General features: G+C 37.0%; 1 protein-coding gene across 8 annotated transcripts in view; it reads right to left on the reverse strand.

Moving 5' to 3' along the window:
- The window catches only part of SORBS2 (sorbin and SH3 domain containing 2), a 144,485-nt gene that overhangs the window by 77,861 nt on the left and 47,882 nt on the right, over positions 1-18,742 (reverse strand). For 5 of the 8 annotated variants that reach the window (XM_058837041.1, XM_058837043.1, XM_058837045.1 and 2 more), the window contains exon 3: positions 2,254-2,338. The exons of the other annotated variants lie outside the window; for them this stretch is intronic. In XM_058837041.1, the coding sequence (XP_058693024.1) occupies positions 2,254-2,255 (2 nt within the window). In that variant the 5' untranslated portion in view covers positions 2,256-2,338. The remainder of the gene's footprint in view (positions 1-2,253; positions 2,339-18,742) is intronic. 8 annotated transcript variants of the gene reach the window in all.

Here is an 18,742-nt window from a genome sequence, read left to right on the forward strand (position 1 = left end):
TATTCCCTTGTATTCATAACAAGGCCAGACGTTCCACTGCTCAAAAAAATCACTGTTTTTCAGAAACTATCTGATCACTGCTGCTATTATTCAGTCAGTTTTGTGACAAATAAAGACATATGTTAAATTTCTTGAGAACAATGGAAATAAATATCTGGCAGTGAATGAAGTTTTACAATATTATTTTTATGCTGCAGCTATCAGCAAACTACTGCTGTGAATTTTAAAAATCTCTTATAAAAATTAAGACTTTTTTTTTTGTATATATGGTCTCTGACTGAAATTTTGCATTTCTTTAACTGCTACAGAATGCTCTTACAGCCTCAAATTCCCACTGCATTTTCAGACTGCTAGAGGAGACACCACTTCCAAGCCTTCTTTTAGCCTGGAACTGAATCACTGACTGTACCACATATAAGATACGAAATGCAACATGATATTTATTTTCAGACTGAACAAGTACAGGACTCTTGGAACATTGCAGAGCCAAAATGATTTCTAGCAGGTGGCTTTGATATATTTACCCAAAGAATGAGTAACTCTTAATCTAAGTTTTAACAGACAGAACTCAGTTTCAGCAGTACAGCTTTGTACTTCTAACAACTTCAATCTGAACAGTTTAGGCTACATTGCTGATCATACCCATACGAATCACTAATGTTTCCACTTTAATCTAATTTTGCTGAAAAACAACTTAATCTTGCATACCTAAAAGATATGCATTTAAATAAGGCAATCCAAATCTCATGCATGCAAACAGCAGGCCTTGTATTTAATACTAAAATTATTTTGAATTCTCTGCTTCTAAGGAGCTAAAGCACCATTCAAATACTTAATGATATTGGGATAGAAGCCAAATGAATGCAATGAAATTAAATGCCATATGCCTGAAATTATTTTATTCAACATTGTTTCAATCAGTCTTTAAGATCCTTGCTTCAAGAAGGAAGTGGTGGGGGGAAGAACAGGGAGCAAAGGGCTGGTTTTGTTTTGTACTTCAGCTCCTTCTTAATTTCCTCCTGACAATTGTTCTTTGGTAATGGGTTTGCCCCTGACAAAGGCGAGATGAAGGTTCCACTGGAAGCATCAGGCACTTTAGTGCCAGAATGTCCACCCAGTGATCAGCTGAGATACTCAGCTCTCAGACAGCTAATGCTGTGACAGAACAAAGGCCCGCAAGGATCGTGCGAACACAAAAGCACTGCTGCGATGCATGATTTTCAAAATCAGTCCCCTAGATCAGGCAAGTCTTCCACTCAGCTCACACCTGATGCTGAGGTAGAACAACACTAAGTTTAAGCACAGTAGCAGTCCTAACTTTTGCAGAGGGAAATCCTGGATTAATCTTCATGGCATTCCTCTATAGTTAGCTTCATCTGGAAGCGCTAATGCAGCAGGAAATGAATGACTGTGCTAATACACAAAAATGGGTCTGTTGGGTTGCATACACCATTGCTACATTGTTTCACTAAATACATATCCTTCATTAACAGTTCAGAAATTCTTTGCATTGCAAGAGGTTACTAAAGAGACTTGTGGGAATCTCATTGACATCTGCCCTATTTCTCCAAGAGACCCTGATATCTACTTGCAGTCACTTCTGTTCCTGGTAAGTTCTGAAGTGTGGGGTGCTGAAAGAAAACATTCTGTCACCCCTTCTGTTCCACATTCATATGGAGCTATAAAAAGGGTTAGTGAGAAGTCAAGGAAGGTTTCCCCACCCTCAGTTTATTCATGAATCAAGATGCATGACTTTACTGTTAGGGGTTTAATTCCATTTTTTATCAGATCTTCAAGCACCTACAGACATTAAGGCAGAAGAACCATTTAGACACAGTTCTGCACAGTGCGCTCTCAGATGACCTTCCCTGAGCAAGAAGGTTGGACCAGGCAACCCAACATGGTCCTTTTCAACCTTAGCAATTCTGTGATTCTAAATTACCTGTTATTTATTCTTTGCCATTTCACAAAAGATATTATAAAAAGCAGATTCAAAATGTAATTTTCTGATGGAGTATTTATATTAATTCTAAATCTAATTCTAACATGTGCTCTTTATAGTTACTATCCTTTGTATTGAATTCTACTCCAAGGACCTTTGGTGAGATGAGCAGTTGATTTAGAACATGGAGTGCAGATGGATCAACAGCAGGATAGATGTGTGTGTCTGGCTGGAAAATTACAGATTTTCATTTTCTTAGGTAGAGAGCAGTTCGCAGATATTTGTAGAGGACAGGAACTTTCCTGACTTACATTAGAAGGAGTGTCAGACTTTCATTAATGTTGTTTTCCAGTTTCACAGTTTGAGCTTGAGAGAGTAATCTACTCAAGAAAATATCTGCAAAGTTAAGAAACCAAATCAGCGGTGAGTTTACTACAAGGATTGTTTATTCAGTCAGTTTAAACATTGCAGCTGATCTACATGCATGCATTTATTACCAGGCAGGATCCTATTTTGCATGTGGCAGTATATTCTTTTAAGGCACATCATCAAGACTCTGCACAGCATTCCTGCTCTGCAACAAGTCACTATACTTCATATACCAACTCATACATGCAGTGATGGAGGGTAAAAAAAAGTATGAAGCACTAGTTCTGGAAGTACAGTGAAACTGACTATTTTATTTCTCTCCCTATTTAAAAGAAATTCTTTCAGATGTTTACTGTTAGCAGGAAAACTATGGCAATGAGAATGCAATGAAAACTTGATAAACCCCAAATGTTTAGATTGTGACAACAACACTCGCATAAAGAAACAGTTGTCCTGAAACTTCCTTTCCAGAAGAAGTCAAGTAAGCAGGTAGAAAGCTTATATGCAAATATATTGTTTGTATGAAAAAAAATTTGATGGAGCACAGGCAGATAGATGATGCTTATAATGAAAATGGTTGCCCCATGTTTCAGTTTTGTTAACATGCAACAAGAAGTCCCCAAAATGGCAGGGGATCTTTACTAAGATCCAACGCAGTAAAGCATATGCTGAGCATATGCTTTAGTATATGCTTTGAGAAAGCCCCACAGAACTATTTCTATGCTTTATGTTAAATACAAACATAAATATTGTTTTCCACTGTTGACACTGCCTCAACCCTATAAGCAGCTGAATACTCAGAAGCTAGAACTCTAGTTCTAATTAAAGTGTTTTCAGATAGATAATCAAAGAGAAAAATACAGGCAGACAATTGACATCACAGTTTCTGTAATTTTAAGTTTTTCTTAAAAGAAGAGATCCTCTAAGTGAAACACCATTGTACATATTACTCATGTACATTATCTGAAATGTACTGATCAGGTCATTAAACAACTGGGATGGTGAATAATTTGGTCATAAACTTCTACTGGAACACAATAGATAAGTCACATTGTACTCAGTCACACACTTACAGCAGTAAGTGTGTGACCAGAGAAACCTGGACACACAAAAGCTCTGTTTCCTCGATCATCTGCAGTACTATGAAAACTACCGTAGGCTGATATCTAACTTACAGCAGATCAGATATTTGAGCCTATTTCCTCAGCAAATACAATACTAACATTGTTATTCAGTGTACTGCTAAGATTTCTTGTTGGAAAATCCCAGTGGTTCTAGCTCCCATGTACAAATGTTCAGAGTACCAGATACAGGGAAAACGACCACAGGAATCTATGGCTGCTCATTCTCTATAAGCACATCAAGAGATTGGATGGAAGAGGAGGAAATAAAAGCACTATTAACCATTTTGTGCATCTTAAATGTGAGTTGAAAATTGTAAGGTAATTTCTATTAATGAGAATCATTAAGGTCTGAAGCACTTGTCATGAGTGCTATGGTCAAACTCAAGACTGAACTTGACAAGCATATGTGAAAAATGTGACTGAATGCAGGTGGATAAATCTGATGATACAGAAACTTCTTTCCAGACACTTTTCCTAATGTAATTTCTCTGAGAATGCTATAAATTCAAGATTAAGAGAAACTAGTATCATCCTTTCCCATGCTTCTTCATGAAACAAAGAAAATTTGCTAATTGTCTGATAGGAAAAGCAAAGACTACATGTTTCTAAACTGCCAGTTTCTAACAGCAGTCTTTGTTCTTGCACATAGCATCAGTAGAAAAAGTTCAAACACTTGTATTTAAATTGTTATCAACATAAGTCTCTCTCTCTAGAGAAAACATATGAAGCTTAAAATTTTGTCTGTCTGTAGCATAATTTGTATTAGATGTTTATTTTGACTTGGTATGTAGTGAAAAAAACCCCAAAATTTCAGCATTTGGTTCTAAATAGGTACTTGCTGTCATGTCAAAATACTTCTCAGACACTTCAGTAGCAGAACATTTTCCTAAAATGATACTGCAAGTATAAGAGGATACCAAGAAAGTTATTCAAGCCCACAACATTCTGTACATTTTACTGGTTATTTTTACAGCTGCAAAAGGAACGAGGATGACAAACTGCTGCTCTTACATTCTGCATCTCCTCCTCTACCACTAGAGAAAATTTTATTAATAATTCCAGTCATGCTTGTGGTGTTTGTGATTTTTTTCATTATTTTTACTACTTCAATGTAAATAAAAAAGCAGAAAAGTTCCATTAACTGAATAAAGGTTAAAAGAAAAGTTCCATTAACTTGTTAACTCCACATTTCTTACCCTTTTATCCAGGCACCTACTACTGTTTTTAATACCACCAAATTTTAAATTCCTAGCCTTTAGTGGTGGTTATTTTTGTTCCTTGCTTTTGTCTTCCACCTTTGCTATTGTTTTACAGGAACTGTATTTGTTCAAATGGACTCATTCCATAGGCTGGAAATTATTTAAGATTACTGTATGGAAGCATGTCACTGAATTAATATGCAGTGGATTGGTGTGCACAGACATAATTACAAAAAACTCCACTGTAAGACAGAGTGCCTTAAAGGTATTCTGCATGTTCTTAGTACTTCTGAAAGTTTTCATTTAGCATGATGAAGTATTTGTCTTCTAGGAATTACAATTTTTAAATGATTGTACTTAGAATTCACCTGTCAAATCTTTTAGACATTCTTTAAAATTTTATTTTAAAGTTTCATTTCCAAGAAGATCCAAATATTCACAGAATATCCATCTATTTTTCCATCTTTCTCAAGACAAATATTAGAACTATGTTCCTGTTAAAAATTCATCATTGAAGGGTTAAATCTGGATTCTTTAGATTACAGTAACTAGCAAAGTTATCAGGAACATAAGACAGTTTTAGTTTCATTTCCAGAACTTTGCAAGTTACTTGTTGCTTGAATGCTTCAAGTACTGTCTAATTTTCTGTTTCTATACAGAATGACAAACAATGCATTCTTCCTCTTTTCTATTAGGTATGTAATAGGTATCAATTTCAGACTAAACATACATAAATCTCCAGCTAAATTAGAACTCCTTCAAACAGGGCTTCCCCCTCCTCCCCCCTCCCCTCCCCGCCTTGAGTCAATACCACTCCCTATAGAATCAGTGGGAATAGTGTTAATTCATGGAAGAAAAGTCCATTTTTGTTTGCCTCTGTTGGTTTTGGCTTAAATATAAAAATATGCTTCCTGAACTACTGGGTAATGTCACATATAGCTAACAGAGTTGGACCAATGGGTGAGGTGATATGACTCCTTACTATATTCTTTTAAGTATGCTGAAGGAGCAGCATTTTGCTTTAATATTTTTGTAACACCTGTATAAAACCAGAAAGAATAACTATAACTTAAAAGACTAACCAAGAAGAAACCAAGTGAAAGATTTTAATCCTTATTCTTTTCTAAGATATTAATTTAAAGGGACTGTACAGGAAAACTTTCAGTACCCCTATTGAGTACTTAAAACCTGTGACCAATCTTGGCTAAGTTTTATAGAGATGCAGAGGTCTTGAAAACACTGAAGGCTTTCAAGTTCCATAAGGAATTCTCATAGAGAATACAGACCTTACCAGAGCCAAGTGGGCAATATAGACTAGCATTGTTAGATAAAAGTGAATTCATACAGGAAGAAAGACTTAGGAGCTGTATATGGATAAATGCATGGACCTTATAAACCCAGCCATAAAACTCTCTGCCACACCGCATCCAGTTTAATTTGCCTTGTTAGGCAGGAGGAAGACAACAAAAACAACTAAAATATTTCTGCTCTCTAAAAAGGTGAAGAGTTGAACCCAAGCTTTTTCCATTACATTCATTCCGAGCTCTGCATGGATTGATGACTAATACAGTTGGAACTCCCTGAACTGCCTTGGTGTGATTCAGTTCCAAAGGGTGTTTCAGCATTTGCAAGTAGAAGTAACTTTCTCCAGCAAAAGGGTGTCAAAGCCTGACATCCACACAGGGGCTTGACTTCAAATCAGCTCTATTCTGGCCCTGCAGACCAGAATACTACTGACACACCTACTTCAGTGACCTCCTGGCACAGGGAGCATGTGAGGCTCATTCCTTCAGCCACATCTACCAATTCAGGTCTGTTGGTACATCTGCAGATCTACCCTGTGAACCCAAAATGACAAGAACCAAAGAGCAGTAAAATGGGGGAAAGATCATAAGATTTTAGTTTAGATTAAGGAGTTGTGAAGCAAAACCTAGAGTATATTTATTCACTGTTGGTCTGAACTGACATAAGGTTTCTTCAGTTCTGCTGCACAAGAAATACTTCTGGCCTTTCAGTCTTCATGCTGACTTATAATGCCTCAATACCTAAATGACTCATCAGTGACAGCAAGTCAAATGCTATAAACTTCTATCTCTGCTATAAAGCTTGCCTTATACCATGCAGTACATCTTATTAACTCCTAGCCCAGTTTTCCATTTCTAAAGTATCATAGCACTGCTTTGCATAGCTGCAGTCCCATTACAGACTTAACTGTTTACAGGAAAGAAGATATTTAACAGCAGGAATACCATGTGCTCTCAAATCAAAGGAAAACTCTGTATGTACAACACATGAAAACCAAAATAATCAGCCTTGCAAGCTTGAATTTGAATTGTTTTGCTGATACTGTATTTTGCCTTTTCCCATAGGGCACAACCATCAGTTTTCATTTCATAGAGCTTCACTCCTCCAGATAATAGACATCAAAATAATGCCACTATCACTGTTTACAACAAGAGTATGCGCACTGTACTGTCAGCTCATTTCAGACCTCATGAAATCCAATATGCCTCAATGCTATATAGAACAACAACAAAAAAGCTACAATTCTTCCTAATATAAATAGCCAAAGAAAGAACTACCAACCATTATGGTTGGGACCATAGTCAACTCATGTAAATGAGTGTTAATACTAACTACCTGTACCTGATAACTGAATTTCAGAAGATCTAGACATTTAGTAATTTTCAGATTGTAAGCTTATCCTTCTCTCTTCCTCTCAATACCTTATGCTTCACCAGCACATTTAAGATTTCTGCTAATGAGCACACCCTTTACTGATTCTAGAGCAAATTAGAAACCGTCTAAAGCTAAAACTCACAAAGATTAAGCAGAATGGTATTGGAACAACTGTGGGATGGCACACAAAAAAGGCTCAGTCTTAACAGAAATGTTGAAAGAAAACATCAGAGGTTTGAGCCAGGCTTGCAGCAAACATGGGGCAAGGTTAGGGATCATCTGAGAGGTGACTGGGTGCCTGTACAGCACTGCCTTGTGTGGCTGTGCAGTGCACTGGAATCTGCCTTCCAGCCACCCACAGAGCTTTTCGTGCTCTTCCACAATAATGTACAAGACCCACTACTACAGGAATGGAAGAGGGAGGGGCACAAATCAGGGTGAGTTTTCACTCTTAGTTCAATAATACCAAAGGAAACTGTGCCAGCAAATGGAAGAAGTGCCCTAAATCATCTACTACTGACTACATTCCTTACCCAAATCTACTCCCACAGCCCGTGAGGAGATCCAGTTTGTGTTCTGGATGAGGCCACAGCTTTGCAGAAACAAGTGATTACAAACTATTGCAATAACTACATCCATACAGAGGGAACAAGCTGAAGCAGAAGAGGTAGCATTAGCTGGCATTTCCTACGGCAGCCTTCACAACGTGAAGGTAATTCCTTTGCCCACCACCTTCCAGATTTCCCTTCCTTCTGAAAGGAAGAGCAAGTACTGAAGTCTCATTATCTAGCAGCACAGGGACACCCAAATCACTTTTCTAGAGCCATTAGACAAACATCTGCCTTCTAAGCTCTCAGCCCCAGATCCCTTCCTAGCCAGTCTTATCTCTCTTAACTCAATTCCCAGTTTTGTTGCCACCACTCTCTAAAACAAACTCCTCCTTCTCCTGCCAAAGGCAATTTGTCACAGTCTACTGCTCTTATTCCCTCAGTCTTCAAGCCAGGCAGCCTTTTCCTCCACAAAGATTGGTCTATAGTGGGTCTGGAAGAATAGCAACCACCAGCACCTCATTTTCAGATTGCTCTAGCATTCACTGAAGTACCACATTCATGCAGTCTACATGAATAGTCCCACTCATTCCCTATACTAGCCCTGGCACTTAGAAGCATTCAAGTACTCAATTCTAATTTTCCATTCATGTGCAATGGGAATAGGTTTTAACATTCTGCTTTCGCCAAATCTCTACTGAGCACCTGCAAACAGATTTTTTTGGTAAATTTTTGTAATGAGAGGGAAAAGTCACATTCCTATCAAAGATGTGTTTAAGTTTTTCACTGTATTCCAGACAGTGAGTCTCAATTTAGCTAAACTACAGGTGACTAGAATTTTTAATGTAAACAAAATTTTTATATTGTAGAACCATGACCTCTAGCTTTTGACAAGAAACTTGAAACAGAATCTTAAACGAGGAAATTATGATAACAGTTAAACAGATAATGGATCTGCTGCAGCTAGTTAACAGAGGCTAATAGTGCAGTTCTAAACAAAATGATTGAATATTTTAGTTTTAAGACAAGGTTTATTTCAATGATTATGATAGTACATAAAGCCTGTTCTGCTTTCTAACCATCCAGTGACATTTTGCCAAGGGTACGTTCCCAGGAGCACCGATGCCAGGACTGAGTGGGTTTAGCACTGGTTCCAAATGCAGTGTGTTACACTGAGGTTATCAGATTAGTGCAAATGTACCTGCAGCAGCCCCAGTTCTGACGCCACCACAAGTGCTATTTAGGGCTCATTGTTCTGCTTGGTAAGTGTCACTCAACTAACTCATGGAGTGCCTCCACATGGGATGGTATCTGTTTCAGGAAAACACATAGATCAGTTACATGCCTTGCTGTAATACCAGCTGTTCAACCTCATCAACTGCAGTGTGAGTAACAAAAAGGGGGATAGATGATGTAATGCAGCATGACAGAATACCTTCCTTCATGTACTACCCCTCAGATTACTTAATATAATTATTAAAATTATGTCCTCAGCTTAATCTGTTGTACCCAGTATCTTAATGTCAGTTTTACAGCACTAGGCCTTTTCATGTATTTATTTATTTTAAATTGGCAACAGTAAGTGCCATTCCCTTAGCAGATGTTCTCAGTTACCACACTCTTAATTATAGTTCTGTAACTACAGCCACCTCCCTTACAGTGCACTGCAGCAGTGTGTCATTTCAAAAGCCACTGTTACTTGCTCATTAAATTTCTCTGCTTTGTAGACCACAACTGATTTCAGCTGTATGCCAACCCACATGCACGTAACAAAGACACAGGCTTCAACTCCAGCACATGTATTTCACATGTGTACAAGTTAACATGGAGGAATGCTGACTTTGTTTAGGAGTGTTCAGAAGAAGAAAATATCATTAAGGTAAATGCATTTTATGATTTTAATTAATACATGACACTGTTAAGTGGCATAACAAGTTACAGTAATTTTTCCTCTGAAGAGCTATTTAAAATAACTTGAAAAATGGGAATTTAACTGTAAACAAATATTACTATCAACAAACTAGGCAGAGAAACAGTTGCCTTTCTATTGCTTTCACTCACCACTGTATGAAAATCTAAAACTTTAAACAGCATTCTGACCTCATACTGAACAGCGATGGGAACAGCGTATGTCCCAATACTGTCATGGCAGCCTGTCACCTTCTCCTTTCAGCTTGGCCATATGAAAACCCACAAGATTTTTGTCAGGAAGAAGTGTCAGGGTGCTCTGTCAGTTCTTGGTTTTCTCGGCAGCTTTCTGGGATGTTTTTCAGCACTTATAAGTGACTTACAAGCTACCAGGCAGCAGCCCAGCAATCCTTGCAAAGGAGTACAGCATCTTTAAAGTTACCATTTCCAGATTTTTCTGAAGACAGAATAGTTTGCAGAGGCACTTGGTAAATTTTAATTATCTTACAAATTGTAAGATACATAGGAGATTGGTAAAATTTTTAAATCTTTAAAAAATCATGGGGCTATAGGCCTGAAAATATACTAACTGTGGAATTCATCAGTACCCGCTTCGTAAAGGATTTTTATGCTTAATAGTCTGGGTAATAGAAATATTATTTAGAACTTGTTATTTCACAATCATTCAGATCCAAAAATGTGTAATCGGTCACATGAAGAGAGAGAGTGTATGGCAGATCAGTAGACAAGTGTCTCCTTTTTTAAAGGATTCAACATTTAACATTTAAAGGACCAGCATTAAATCAGATTTAAGAATTTTAGAGTTACTCAAATTATTGATATTTTACCTGAATTTCATGAATGAAAAGGAAAAAGGTTTAAACTCACACTGCATTTTTAAACGTGTATCTTCCTTGTCCAATAAAGAAGTTATGCTAGTCTTGAAATTTCCTGAAGTCATGAAATGGCTATCTGTGAAAAGCTGTCAAATTAATAATGTTAATGAACTGAAAACACAATTGCTTTTTCATTCCTTACAGCAGTTACTGGTGCTGCTTACGAAACACACTGTACAAGAAATCAGAAACCTAAAAGAAGGAATAATTTTTAAAATGTAAAAAGCTAGTTTAATACCTCCACAAAGCCATCGCCTTAAATTGGTACCTGGAGATGTAAATACGTCCCCTGAAGACCGGTAACATTTGAAGTAGTAAGATGTTCTTTCTCCCATCTAAATGAAATGGTATCAGAGTACTTCTGATCAAAAATGAGCTAATTCTGAAAGTCCATGCATAAACAAAGGAATGCATATAGGAACCAATTTGCCTTTGAAATGAAATTTTAGAGCAAGACAGATTAATGCTATGATTTCTATTTCAAATAATTAAAAATCATATACTTCCTGAGAAACTAACAGTTTTAGAGAATAAATGACCTCTATTATTGCTGATGTACATCTAGTGTTTTCTTTCTGTTTTACAGTCTTGCTGAAATTCTCTACTTCCCTTCTTTCATACTGTACTTCTTTTCATACTCAGTTTTCACCTGTGTTTCTAACTCCACACTGTCTCACATTCCTGGCATCCTTTCCTTATTTCTGAAAGTGATCTGAGATAATTTTCTGCCTCTCAATTTTTTTTTTTTGATGATGATGATGATGATGCCATTATCAATGGCATAGGTTCAGAAGTTCCTAAATTAAGTCCTTTCGTTTCAAAGGCTGTGAACATCTCTGCTTTCTGGTATTTTGGCTATAGTTTAATCCCATTCTGTTTCACCTCTTGGAAGCCTCCCTCTCATTCAAAATCCCATTCTTAAGCATCACATCTGCTGATGACAAACTTCTTTATGGGATGGTTGTATTGAACACTATGTATATCTCCCTTGTGAAATTGATGAGGTCAAAATTACCATCCAAACACAACATTTTGTAGGAAAATACCTTCTCAAAGAACAATGTGCATAGAAAAGAGTAGTAATTATGGAAAATGTTGCATAAGTTGCAAAATTGTTAAGAGGTCCTGTTTTGACTTTATTTACTTGTTATCTTGTTTTCAAATTACATGTTTGATTTTTTTTGCTTGTCTAAGCTTTTATTTAGATATAAGTTAGCTCACTGTAAATTGGCTCTGAAGAGCAACACAAACTAAATGTTTCAAGAAATTATCTCAATCTGGTCTTTCCACTCACAGAAATTTGACATTGATGTTCAGGTTTCCATTTGCTTAGAAAGTCTGGAATACTTTCTGTAATTTCAAAACATTTTCTGTAAAGCAAAGCAACAGTTTTCCATGAACCTCCCCTCAGGTCTTTAGCTCTGCCCTATGATTCACCTCAATTTAACTACTGACACAGCAACAGTGTCTTGCCTTCAAGCATATTTTAATGTAGAATTAGTTACCTAAAAGAAACCACAAGGCAAACACCAGATTTAAATGAAGATAAGGTTTTTATTTTTCTCCTACTACCTTCTGCTATATAGCTATAATATATAACTTCTGCTCTTATTTAGAATAATTTATACCTCCTTGAAACAAGCTGCCTCAGGTTATCATGTTCATAGTTCCTCTTTAAAAACCTTCTATACTGCTCCTACCTGATACACTGTTTAGATGATTTTTTGATGTAGCACAGTCATATAATAAAACTCATTATTTGCTTAGGTAAGAGATGTCCGCTTAGATGTACTTTCCAACTAATTTCTAAGTGAATGTCATGCTGGTTTTCAATATAATTATTTTATAATTTCTTACTAAAGAACACATGTTCTCACTACTTTACAAAATTGGCGGTTTCAACACAAACACTACAATGAAAGACTGTATAACAGATAAATCACTCTTGCTAGAAATTTTTATATCACATGGTAAGCCAATGCTAATACCAAAAAACATTGAGCATTTTGAAAATTAACACTGTCACTCAGTGGTTCTGTGATTCTGTCTTCCCAAGTCACTGTTACATGTGAACGGATCCTGCTCTCCTGGAGATGGCTGAACACCTGCTTGCCCATGGGAAGCAGTGAACGAATTCCTTGCTTTGCTTGAGTGTGCAGCTTTTGCCTTCTCTATTAAATTGCCTCTATATCAACCCACAGGTTTTTTATCTTTTACAATTCCAATTCTCTCCCCAGTCCTGCTTGGTGGGGGAGTGAGGGAGCAACTGTGTGGGGTTTGGCTGCTGCTTGAGGGTAAACCATGACATGCATTCTTAGTTTGCTTTGACAACAGCCATCACATTTGATCCATTAGTAAAAGCAATAAACACTGCTGCATAAAATTCTTAATGTGGGGTGAAGCCTTTGTATTTTAAAATATTTATCCTATCTTATCAAAGCCAGTAGAATATGTACCAAATAAAGAGAAACAAACACTTTGCAATTTTTCAGTAAGCAATCATGGTGGTAAAGAAGTATACTGTACAATCAGTGTCTAGCAATAGAGGTTCTTGAATATGACTTTTGTTTGAGAATTGCAGGCTAGCTTGCTGGGAGAATATGCCAAAAACTGTACTATTAGACATGGTAACAGATGTGATTACAGGCCTTGTGGATGTCTAAAGAAACATACAAGCTGCATCTGTGCTCTAGTGCAGGACTGTGCTGCATTGTCTTCAGCTGAGTGAAATTGCATAAACAAAACTTAGAGTAGAAGATAAGGCGCTATGAACGTATCAGCAGCGAATTAGTAACTAAGGCCACGCCATCCAAAAACCACTGAATTTTTATGAAATGCAGAAACTCTAAAACAGCAAATGCTTCTGAACATTAAGTGAAGCAGAACTTTAAGTTTCAAAAATGATTAACTGCTCCCTTGTGTCCGTGGTACTCTTACTTTACATTGAATGTTCCATTGTCTCTTATGGCCTCTGTGCTAGCTGGCAAATACAATCCATCCTTCCACTCCACCCAGCATTTTTAGAAACTGGATCATTTGCTTCAGTTTAGTAGATTTTAGAAATAGTGATACCAGATGAAGCTATGGCCTGAGCTAAAGAGCAAGAAAGACACAAATTCATACCTCATCCTCTACTACAATTCAGTTATGGTAGATGGCTGCTCTTATGCACCCCATTTCTAGTGGGTGTCAGGCACAAGTCTTCCAAACACCTGACCTTGTAAAAAAGCTGCCTGCACATGCATAAAGCCTCTATCTCCATAAGCATCCAGAACTAAATTCTGCATGTTATATCCCTCCGAGAAGAAACCTTGCACTTAGTGTAAGAATGCATTCCTCTACATTTCTGCTAAAAGCAAGGAAACTGTGCTTAAACTTGATGACTGCTGAAGTTTTGCACAAGTAGGGTATCAGCTTCATTTAAATTATACCAAATCACTACATTAATTAACTGAAAAAGTGAGTCATCAGAGTTAATAAATACCAGTTTGCATAGTATTAGCAATAAAAGAGAGTCCTACTCCAAACTAAAATGTTCATTTTCTGGAACACACCACAATTTTTTTCTGTTTGCCCTCTGGTCAGCTCTTTTCTCTCTTCCAGTCTTAGAAATAGTGAAGAATGCAAATACTTCCTGCTATTTCCTCAGCTGTTATAAACCAGTGATGTTCAACCAAGGTCAATGGTGCCCTTTTACTCTAGTTTAGGACCCAACACCTTACTTATCTCACATTTACTAAAACCTTGTTTCATACAAGGAAGTTCTGTGTAAACAGACATTACAGACTATGGGATTTCTTCCACCACTTACAACATAAATCCAATCAAGACCTTCTTGGTTTTTTAGAGACTGCCTAAATACAAACTACTACTATACATTAATAAGTCACTCTCAAGTAACCACCATATTGCTACACTTAATGTCCAATAAATCACAATTTGTAGTGGCCTGTCAACATTAATGGACAACAATATGTATTGTTATATTACCATACAGCAAATAGAAGGCGACAGAACAACTATTACAATACAAAAGTTTTACAGTTTTCCTCTAGAAAGCAGATACAGAACTGAATCAGAACTGTACATGTGATATTCAGAATGCTGCCATAGGAGGACTTGCTTGCAGAAGCTCCACAAAGCAGATCTGTTCAGTGGCTCTGATGAAATTTTTGGGCTTTTTCGTTTCACATAATTCACAATTTTTGTTTTGTGGTAGATACACTTACAAGTGACCAGAATTTGTCTTAAATTCTCGTACACAATTTGTGCTCAGTGTTTTAATACAAATTCTATAGTAACTTCTATGCAAGAATCTCCAAAGTACCAGATTATTATCAAATTCAAATGACCTTTGTCAAAAATGGTGTAACTATCAAAAAGCAATTCTGTCACCTTTTATCCCCTATGCATCACTTCAGTTTTTAGTATATTTTATAAGAGCAAAATTCATTGTACATATTAATGATTATCAAATCAATGAAAATTTCTTATGCAGGTTTTATATTTTTCCATTACAGAAGGCCTATTTCCATACCTCCAAGGACATCTAATACCTTTCTGACTTCACAGCATTAAGACAGCCTGATTCAGGGGCAAAACATTTTTGTGCTATCTCAAAGGAACAAAACCTGTCACTCCTTTTCCCCCATGAAATATATAATTACACCATTAAAGATTTCTATTCTAAAAGAGCACACACAGTGAACACTGTTGTAGAAATAGGTACTTGAAGCAAATGAGCAAGATTCCTGCATTGCTGTACTCCAGCAACATCTGTGCTTTGAAAACCTAACCATAGCAGCTTATGTTAAGAATTTCATCTTAATGTTTAAAATATAAATTATTCCCTTTTAAGGGTTAACCATTTCCAGCATATTTGAACCAGGTCTTGAGGACTTCACCAGTACAAACACTTTATCGAAGTAACCAAGACCAGTGTTGTAACCTGTTACATAAATATCACCACATACACAAGTAATGTTTTTTAACTTTTTTTTTTTTCCCAAGCCTTGTTTCCAAGACATGGGAGGATGAGGAGGCTTCTTCTCCACTGATCTTGGTTTTTCATCTGAGAATTTTTGTACTGTATATGAGCTGATGTGTTATTCAAGAAACTTGCTGTCAGAAAGCCATACACTATCTACCAAGCCAGATACTAGAGATTCACAGAAAAGCAGCCCTGCCTTTACTAAAATGATACTTTTGAAATTTGTTTGATGAGAAATTATTCAGAACAGGACTTTAGTTTGTAATTCATGGCCACTGTGTCCAGAAGGTTACCAAACCATTCGCTTCTTTCTCCAAGAATGCTAGGCTAAATGAATATAAACCTTAATTATAGTGAACTGCTACTCTCCAACATGTCTCAGCTATTTATGTTTAGCAACTATTTTATTTCACAGAGTTTTGCACATATGGCTTACACATGAAGACAAAGGGCATTAACACCAGTAAGTAGTGTTGTTTTCAGCCGCTACTGTTTGGCTGCTGTAGAACACTTTACACAACCCTGTCCCACACAGACTTCCTTGAAGTATGACAGCAGGAAACAAATGTGGGTGTAGCTGGACAGGCTGTAATTGTTTTGAGCTTCCACTGGATGTAGAGTTTCCAAGTCACTCAGAGGTCAGAGCTGTCACAGTGTCCCACTAGCTGAGCAGTGCTACTCCATTGCCTGCTTGTCTCATCTCTGGAGCTCTCGTAGCTGCTTCCAGGCAGGCAGACATGGGAAGAGCTTAATAACAGAGAAAACAGGCAGTGGTTTTGTAAGAGTAATTTTCTCTGCACTGCTTTTGACAAGTCTTTTTAAAAGGCATTTGAGAGGAGCCTAGAGATTTCTTCCCAGGAGCAAAAGGTGGCCATTTTGAGATGTGAACTAACTCACAGCAGTAGCCACAATGGACACTGTGGAGCACATGCTAATGAACTTTCTGCTATATTAACTTAGACTGCTAAGGTTTCCTTTAAACAAATTATCTGTAAATGATCTCAGAGTAAATTAACCATACGGTTTTAGGTGCTCGACTGCACCTCAGGGTACCTGGACTAATTTCTCAATGTGAGAACAAAGAATCAATATGAACTCTGGCAGTATCATTTTGTTAAATAAATGAAACAAAATATTCTGTGAAGGAGCAAGAAAAAATGCCTGCCAGGAATTTTTGTATTGAACTTTCTGGAATTTCATGTACATTTGGCACAAAGAGAAAGGTTACCAGATTTATACGTTTGGCTCCTTATTAAAAAAGTAAACATTCATTGAAACAGTGCAACTGTTCTTTTATGGTTCATTAGCACCAAGCAAATCCAAGTTCATGGAGATCCCCAGCCTTGGAAAGCTTCTGTTACAATGGAGGGACCCTTCAAATACTGGAGGAACAGGCTGATAGGACACTCATGAAATTCAGCAGTCCTGCTCCAGGATGAAATAACTCCAGGCAGCACTTACAGTCCAAGGAGCAGCTCCCCAATAAAGGACCTGTGAACATCCCCGGAGGAACAGAAGTGGATTGCATGCCTTTAAAGCAATGACAGCCTCTTGCACAGGAGCTAAACTAGCTATCACAGGTATGTCAGGGGTAGTTACAGGTTGGCTCTGCAGCCCCATTTTAACTCTTCCACATGTTCCATTTTTATGCGTTGGAAATAGCCGTGGACAGCCTGTTTAAACTCGGAGAGTTCCAGAGTTTTGAGTTTGAATGCCATTACTTTGCACATCAAGAAAAAATATGCAGTGGTGAAAAGGGGCTCTTTTACCCTGTATTAAAAAAAACCCCAAAACCATAACAAAACGAAGAAAAAAATAAACCAAGTTGAAAATCCAACAGATGGCAGTACAGGAGGAAATTACATAAAATGACCTTGATGATCTCACCAAGAAAATGACAGTCAGAAATAAACAAGCCTGGGAAGATGAATGTGTTTAGCCATTCTCTAGAGTGCATCCTGAGCAAATTGTGTATCAACAGTAAAGTGAGTGAACATTGCAGAGGTAAGGGAGAATTGCATTTTCTGTAGCTCAGCTTTAGAATAAAAAATGTACATGTTTAATCTACAATAAACTGTTCTGGGTTCTGTTTATAGCGTGTTGGCACAATTTTATTATGCACAAGCTCATTTTTGGCACAAGCTTAAGCTTACTGTAGGTAAAAAGGTGGGTTTTTTTAGAGCTGTTTTTGCATTAGCCAACAAAAGTTCCTGAAGACGTGTCCATGAAAAATCATTACACAAGAGACTCAAAATCTACAATTACAGGCTAACCTTTTGATAAATTATTTCTGGCCTCTGCCACCTGGAGCAGTCTAAGCATTATAGGAATTTCATATTTTAGCTTTTTAGCAGAAAGGTCATACAGATGTATATACATAATGTATCCATTATTCAGAGTAAATTCAAAAAGATTCTCATTTTACCCTGTAAAGAAGCATAAATGCATTGGCCATGCTAACACATTGGCAAATAGCTTTTGAGACTCATGCTCAACAGCTAAATCTACCTTATTACCTGCCAAATCTATCCCCTAATGTAAACAACTCACAATGCAAGTAGTAACACAGACAGGCAAATGGCCAAGGATATGAAAACTGTCTTAGCTATTTTTTCACTATACATTTTCACTAGACATTTGTGATGTCTGGTTGTTTGATGATGTCTGATACTTTGGTTGATTTTTTTTGTAGTGACTATTTTATCATTTTCTTAAAATTAGTTATGAAAAAACCCCATCACCTAACCACAAGCTGGTAGCTGAAAACAGATACAAGGCTTGAGTCAAGGCAAAACATGGCTAAAGCACAGGTCTGAAGAGGTTCTTTTCATTTCTATAAACATCTCTAAAGAACTTATTAATTATGAAGTAAATTTTGTCTCTCTTTTGAAAGAGCCTGGTTTTTATGGCAGATATGTGTGCATCACATTTTTCCAACCTGTTAAAATAACATTCAAAACAATACTATGGGACAACCCAACACATCTGAGGTTATTGCATACATTTGAAAGCATCACAGACAAATAGAGGTAGTTTACCTATTTTTACTTTTCCTCAGTAGAACTGTCCAATGCTTTAACTCACAGT

The sequence above is a fragment of the Poecile atricapillus genome, chromosome 4 (assembly GCF_030490865.1).
Source record: "Poecile atricapillus isolate bPoeAtr1 chromosome 4, bPoeAtr1.hap1, whole genome shotgun sequence".
NCBI lineage: Eukaryota > Metazoa > Chordata > Aves > Passeriformes > Paridae > Poecile > Poecile atricapillus.